The 7,815-nt window shown below is 41.1% G+C and overlaps 1 protein-coding gene across 7 annotated transcripts in view; it reads left to right on the forward strand.

The window, feature by feature from the left end:
* Positions 1-30: 30 nt before the first annotated feature.
* The window catches only part of ROCK2 (Rho associated coiled-coil containing protein kinase 2), a 133,133-nt gene continuing 125,348 nt past the window's right edge, over positions 31-7,815 (forward strand). For 5 of the 7 annotated variants that reach the window (XM_040224902.1, XM_040224904.1, XM_040224905.1 and 2 more), the window contains exon 1: positions 405-545. In XM_040224902.1, coding sequence (XP_040080836.1) covers positions 405-545 — 141 coding nt within the window. Of the gene's footprint in view, positions 546-7,815 lie in introns of all 7 variants that reach the window. The other 2 variants (XM_040224900.1, XM_040224901.1) reach the window with 1 other exon arrangement.

Here is a 7,815-nt window from a genome sequence, read left to right on the forward strand (position 1 = left end):
CGGGCAGCCGCCGGCGGTCATGGGAGCCGGCTGGCCGCGGCCGTAGTTGTCCGGAGCCGGGGCTTCACCTTCCCGGAGACCCCAGAGGGCGGGACAGCCCCCGGGGGGCCCGGTGGTGGCGGCGCCACTTCCCCGCTCCCGCCCTCGGAGTCCTGCGGGAGCTCGCGGCGGAGAAGTGGACCGGGCGGCGCGAATCTGACTGAGGGGCGGGGACGCCGTCTGCTCCGCGCTGCTCCCGGGGCCGGGCGGGCCTCCCACAGCCCCAAGGCCCCGGGGCGCTGAGCTCCAGGCGCGCGGTGGGCCCGGGCGGAGCCCCGGCCGGAGCCGGTGGTTCGAGGGCGGCGGTAGGCCCCGAGGCCGGCCGGGCCGGAGCGCGGGGAGCGGAGTGCGGGCCTGGCGGCGGCATGAGCCGGCCCCCGCCGACGGGGAAGATGCCCGGCGCCCCCGAGGCCGTGTCGGGGGACGGCGCGGGCGCGAGCCGTCAGAGGAAGCTGGAGGCGCTGATCCGAGACCCTCGCTCGCCCATTAACGTGGAGAGCTTGCTGGTATGTGGCCAGGGGCCCGGGAGCCCTCCCTGATGACCGATCGAACCGTAGATTGCCCCGACTGCCCACCCCTCTGTGCCCACCCAGCAGTGGGGGCGGGCGGCGGGGGGGAGGTCTCGCCCCACCCTGCCCAGCTTCCCGGCAGCTGGGCCCCGGGTCGGGGAGACCAGACAGTTCTGCGACCGAGTTCCGGGAGTAGAGAGACCCACCTTGGATTCTTCCCTTCTGCCTCCTGGAGCTGGTGTCACCCGAGGCTGCCCCGGTCTTGGAGCGCTGGGAGGAAGCACCCCTCTTTTTCTTCCCTCCTGCCCTGTGGGTCTGGGGTCGGGGGTCGTGTGGGGAGACCTGCTGTCCATCAGACCTCAGGCTAGCCTATCTGAAAGAGCGTCATGCTGCCTGGGGACGCGCGTCGGAGCAAAAGAAACCCGGTGGCTGTCCCTACGGGGAGTCTCTACCTGGGGTACATGACAAAGAGTTCAGTCTGAAATCTGGTAACACACAGCCTGAAGTTTCCATGTTTTCAGTTGTCTATGAACATTAATCGTTACAATTCAGTGCATTTCTATTTCTGTAAGTTTAATTTCCGCGATTATTGCCCAGGAGCTATAGAATTCACTTGAATTGTAGTGTACTATCAGTCTCTCCTTTTCATTGTTTCTCTTTCCTGAGATGGCCTTGGCGATCCCAATTAATAGCCACGTAAAGCCTGCTAGTTGGCTTTGTTTAAGAAAGGAACAAGATTGATCAGAAATGCACTGTAGAATGCTTATTTATTTCTTGCTTTTGTTAGGATAGACTGTTGTATTTTACAGACTCTTTGCAATAGAGTTGCATTTATGGGAAAAGGTAGGGGGTGTAGGTTTTTACCTTGGGGAGCAGAAGAAAGTGAAAAAGATGTGCTGGATGTTAAATTAACTGGACAACTAGAATTCCGGTAGGTGATCCTTGGATCCTATAGGTATTTCCTTCCAGAATGCCTGTTCTACTCCCTGACAGGAGAAATCTATTGACTATATGATGAGAAACACTGTCTCTTCCCTTTCCAGTGACGGACTGACTTTCCTTCAGAAGCTGTTGGTTATCCTTTGAGGTTTCTGGAATCATTTGCAGAGTGACTCAGTACCCTTTGGCCAAAGTGCAGGAACTGACTAAAGAGTGTCTTTCTGTACAGTGCACAGAATGTAATGATGTACTGTGTCAGACGTGTTTGACATTTTCTTTTACTGATTTTCCTGTCAATGTGTTGTTCATGTTTTCATGGGAGCATGACACTCTGATAGTGTTTTCAAAGTCTTCGATTGGGGATAGGGTTGGTTGCATGAAGGGCATAGCTTTTCCCAGACCAGAGCAGAGACTCTGGGCTTCACTCCCAGCATTTTCACTTTGGTATTTTGCTAGCAAAACTCTGACCTAAGGCCAGAAAGTTCAGTTAAAAATAGTACAGCAAATCTCAAGTATTCATCAGGTTCATATTCAACCTCAGAAATTTTTTGCACTTTCATCTCTTAGGCTTTACTGATGTTAATTATTAGGGTCATTATGAGCTTGAGCCTAAGCTATTTATGATCATACATTCTTTTTTTATTAAAGTGTTTTCTAAATTATTAAAATGAAGGCTGCTTTTTAAAAAATGAAGTATTACACATGCTCAGTAAACTGCCTGGTCCATTCATTTATTGAGTGCCTAGGTCAGCCAAGACACTTTACACCTTTATTAAGGTAACATACTGCTGGTAGGACATCACATGCTGCTGACTGGACAGATTTCATCTTAGCTGTTTTTAGCTGATTAACTGTTATGGTTCTGGGTTGCAATAAATCTTATCAGGCCCAAAATTGTCCTTTACTCTTTGAGGTTGCTGGTGTTTCTACTGTAGAACGACAAGCTGAAGATTTTTTTAAAAAAACCATGTTATTTACAGTGTTAGCTTTAAGCATGTATATTTAATTATATCAAATAGTAGAATGAATTGATTTTTTTAAATGTGGTAATGCAGGAGACATGTTTGAAGATTCCCTGGAGTAGGAAATGGCAACCTACTCCAGTATTCTTGCCTGGAAAATTCCGTGGACAGTCCATGGGTGGAAAAGAGTTGAACACAATTGAGTGCCTGACCATGCACACAGCCTGTCCATAACATAAAATTGACTGTTTTAACCATTTTAAATGTACACTTCAGTGGCATTACATTCACATTATTGTGCAAATATCACCACTATCCATCTCTAGGACTTTTTCTTCTTTTCAAACAGAAATTCCATGAGTTAATTTTTTTTAAGTGTTATAAAAACATATTTCCTAAAGTAATGGTGAGGGTCACTTTAAAGATTTAAAACCTTACTGTTAACCTTCATTGTCACAATTGATCATTGTTTTACTGTAAATGGCATTTCTTTTGATTTTATTATAGAAGATATTAATATTTTTTCTAAAACAGAGACAATTTAATATGATAAAAACACAGCCACAAATCTTAGTTACTTATTTTGGAGCTTAGAAAGTACCATTTAAAATTATATACTGCCTAAGGTGACAAAACTAAGAGGTGAAGTATACCAGAAGTTACTATTATAATAGTTAATATTACTATTATAGGTACTGTAGGCTAGGCCTTGAAGTTAAAACTGTTTGTTGGAGAAAGTATTCTATGAGATAACATGTAAAAGTGCTTAGCTCAGTGCTTGGTACATAGTAGTGCTTATTAAATTTAGCTCACTTCTCTGTGCATTTAGCATATTTTTAGGTAAGTGTTTTTAATTTCCTTTGAAAAGGAAAATGGTTCTATTGGCAGCTGTTTCTTGCTATAAAATTTTGAATGAATAACATTATGTTTTGAATTTGCCATCAGAAAAGTGCTAGCAGTCACCAAGCATAGATAGATCTGAATTCTAAGACTGTCAGTACAGAGACTAAAGTGTCTTTTTTCTCTGCTGTGGCTCGTTTTAAAGAGGCTTTATGTGGATCCTTCAGATTAATCTGAAGAGCATATATCCCTTTTGTGGGTGCAGATTGTAAGTTGCTAGGTATTACTTAAAAACAGAGTTTTGAGAGAGATTTGCTTCTGTAGTATTTCCCCCCACGCCACCCCGCCCCCACCCCAGGCAAGGATCTTCAGTAGTATACTTTTTCATTATTTGAAACTTCTGAGTATATACCCATGTTTTGTTGTCAAGACTAAGCTTCCCATCCTGCTTACCCAAATATTACAGTAAAAAGAATTGTCCTTTACTGTTGTGCTGGAGAGATGTCTTTCTAACAGTTTGTGCTTTGATTTATTATTTTAAAGAGTAAATGATTATTGTAACCCCTGGGATTCAGGCTTGGGTAAAGTGTTCTATTAGGCTTGTGTTGATGGGAAAAGGTGATTAAAAACTTAGGATTTTCAGTAACTTAGAATACAAAACACTTCATTTGATTTATTTTTATTAAACCTGTAAACTATGTGAAAATATTTTTTATCAAAGTGGTTTTTGCTAAAGCTTATTTGATGTAACATCTGTCCTGATCTGATGTTAAGTATTTTAGGCGGTTTATCTCTCTTGGCGTAAATAATAATAGCTTCCCCTGGAGAAATACTGGAGTTTCCCAGGTGGCTCAGTGGTAAAGAATCTGGCTGCCAATGCACAAGGCATGGACTCAATCCTTGGGTCCGCAAAAGCCCCTGGAGGAGGAAATGGCAACCCACTCCAGTAATCTTGCCTGGAGAATCCCGTGGACAGAGGAGCCTGGTGGGCTACAATCCATGGGATCACAAAGAGTCGGACACGACTAAGCTACTGAGCACAAGAGAAATAATAGCGTTTGATTTCAGGATGCTACCCCAGACTCCCCAAAGTTTTGGGGACTATACTGTACATAGTATATATACTTTATTACTATTTTAAAATCCAAATATTCTGGATTTGGAAACATCTTGCTCCAAGGTAAGGCCAGCACAGGCTAAGTAAGGAAGTACTGACTTAACACACACCTTAAAAAGTTGTAAAGAAAGTTGTAAAGAAATAGTTGTAAAGAATATCTTGAAGCCTAAGCTGTTGTCTGTTGTTTGGTTGAGTCCTGATCAGATAAGTTCTCTTTTGCAATTTCAAATTCTGAAGTATTCTAAGCATACTAAGAAAATATAGCATTCAGAATGGTGCTAAAGATTACGTTTGCCTTTTCTAGAACTTTATATAAACGGAACCCATAGTTCAGTTCAGTCGCTCAGTCAAGGCTATGGTTTTTCCTGTGGTCATGTATGGATGTGAGAGTTGGACTGTGAAGAAGGCTGAGCACCGAAGAATTGATGCTTTTGAACTGTGGTGTTGGAGAAGACTCTTGAGAGTCCCTTGGACTGCAAGGAGATCCAACCAATCCATTCTGAAGGAGATCAGTCCTGGGTGTTCTTTAAAAGGAATGATGCTAAAGCTGAAACTCCAGTACTTTGGCCACCTCATGCGAAGAGTTGACTCATTGGAAAAGACTCTGATGCTGGGAAGGATTGGGGGCAGGAGGAGAAGGGGACAACAGAGGATGAGATGGCTGGATGGCATCACTGACTCGATGGACGTGAGTCTGAGTGAACTCCGGGAGTTGGTGATACACAGGAGGCCTGGCATACTGCGATTCATGGGGTTGCAAAGAGTCGGACACGACTAATGTACTCTTATATCTGGCTTCTTTAGTTCAGGATAGGTTTTGAGATTCATCCCTGTTATTTTGTGTATCAGCAGTTTTTTCCTTTTTTTATTGCTAACTAGCATTCTGTTGTTGGAGAAGGCAGTGGCACCCCACTCCAGTATTCTTGCCTGGAAAATCCCATGGATGGAGGAGCCTGGTAGGCTGCAGTCCATGGGGTCGCTAAGAGTCAGACATGACTGAGCGACTTCACTTTCACTTTTCACTTTCATGCATTGGAGAAGGAAATGGCAACCCACTCCAGTGTTCTTGCCTGGAGAATCCCAGGGATTGGGGGGGCCTGGTGGGCTGCTGTCTCTGGGGTTGCACAGAGTTGGACACGACTGAAGCGACTTAGCAGTAGCAACAGCATCATTCTATTGTATGTATAATGCACAATTTGTTAGGCATCTTCCGTTGATGGATGCCTGGGTTGTTTTCAGTTTTGGGCTATTTTGTATAATATACTTTAACTTTTAATAAAGCTTACTGTAAGCAATCTAGTAGTAAGTCTTTGTGAGGACACATTTTCATTTCTCTTGAGTTAAATACCTAGTAGTGGCATTACTAGGTCATAGGGTAAGTGTATCTTTAGTTTTTTTTTTCTTTTTTTTTAATGTAACTGTCAGATCTTTTCCTAAAGTGGTCATACCATTTTACATTCACACAGCAACCTGGGAGAGTTCCAGTTCCTTCCCAACACTGAATCTTAAAGTTTAGCCATTCTGTGGGTGGGTAGTGGTATCTCATTGTGACTTTCGTTTGCATTTTTCTGATGACTAATGATGTACTTTTTTTATGCACATAACTGGACATTTGTATATCTTCTTCTGTGAAGCATCTGTTCAAATCTTTCATCCATTTATTCCCCCAAATCAAGATTCTTTATTTTTGAGTTACACAAGCTGTTTATATATCCTGTGTATCAGTTTTTTTGTCAAATATATGGCAAGGTGGTTTTTTAATCACATTTTTTTTATCGTTATTGCTTTTTCTGCTTGAAAGACTATTGTCTATTCCCATGTTTAAAGAAGTTTTCCTTTACTTTCTTTTAGAAGCTTTATTGTTTTACTTTTAGGTCTAGAATAATATGTTAAGCCAGTTTTAGTGTGCACTGTGAATGTTTTTCCTCATATTCCCCAAATCCAGTTACTTAGCTTATTCAGCAACATGTTTTCCACAGCTTTATTGAGATATTATTGACATGTAACATTGTATATGTGTAAGGTGGTGATACAGAATACTTCCTAATGTTTACCACAGTAAAGTTAGCTAACACATCCTTTACCTTACATAATTACTGTATTGGTGTTGTCATCTTGAGAGTATTTAAGATTTACTCTCAGCAACTTTCAGGTATATCTGTACAGTGTTGTAGTAACAGCACAGTAGTACAGTATAGTCACCAGCAACAGTTTGTAAAAAAATGTTTTTCTTTAGTCATTGGATTGCCTTGCTTGGCACCTTTGTTGAAAATCAATTTACTGATAGGTGCTTTTTTTAAATCAACTTAATAACTACATTAAATCCTTAGTTATGGTTCTGTTCTTTAACCCATGCTCTATTCAAAGTTCTTCTTTAATTTTTAATTTGTATCATTTTACTTGAAGGAAATGAGCAGGCAGCAATGGTTGAGACAGAGAAACATGGATTTTATTTTTTGAAGTAAAGTAAGATTTGTTATTTTTTAAATAATAAAAATAATGTGTTCTTATTGTAGAAAATTTAGAGACTAAAGAAAGGTACAAATGCAAGTGACATTTCTCCATAGTTTCCTCACAGAGAGAGAGAAAATTAAATGTAAAAGAAGTAAAATTACACTGTATCTATGCTTTGTCTTTTTTTTATATTTAATGAATAATAGAAGCTTTTATGTAATCAAGTTTATTAGTCTTCTCACTGTCGAGTGTTTTCTGGCTTAGGACATTCTCCATTATCAAGATTATGATATCATAGACCTGAATTTTCTTTTAGTACTCTAATGGTTTTATTTTTAATGTTACTTTTACTTCATTTGGAATTCTGATAGAAATTCTGATGAAGTAGGGGTGCAAAAATTTTATCAGGAGGTTTGTCTAACTATTAGAGTTAACAAAATATTAATTGGGAACCTCTGTTATATCTCTGTATTGTCATATAACTTTATTTGGAGAGTGGTGCTTGGGAGAAAAGAGAGTAATGATTATGAATTTGGTCTTCATTTGAGCTTCTTGAGTTTCTTCATGGAAATTACATCTCTACAACCATATTTAAAATCCTATCCTGTGCTTACATCCAAAAATATGAGCTGTTAGTGATAAGGGTTACTGGTGAAAAGACTATGGAGACTCGGAGCAGCATATTATAATATAGCTTCTGGGAAAAAAACACAAAACATTTTCTGTTGGTAGCTTGGCTTATTTTATAGAGGTTGATATTTCAATTGATCTGAAATCATGGTGGCATTTGGGACTGTACTAAAACTGTCACTTTTATCCTTGATTGGGGTCATCTCCATTCTTCTCGTCTGTATCATTTGTACCTTTTTTTCCCCTGTGAAGTATGATTAAATTATAGAGATAGATTTGTGAGTTCTGCAATTGAGTGTCCCAGATGACCTCACTTATCTTTTTA

The sequence above is a fragment of the Oryx dammah genome, unplaced genomic scaffold, assembly GCF_014754425.2.
Source record: "Oryx dammah isolate SB20612 unplaced genomic scaffold, SCBI_Odam_1.1 HiC_scaffold_25, whole genome shotgun sequence".
NCBI lineage: Eukaryota > Metazoa > Chordata > Mammalia > Artiodactyla > Bovidae > Oryx > Oryx dammah.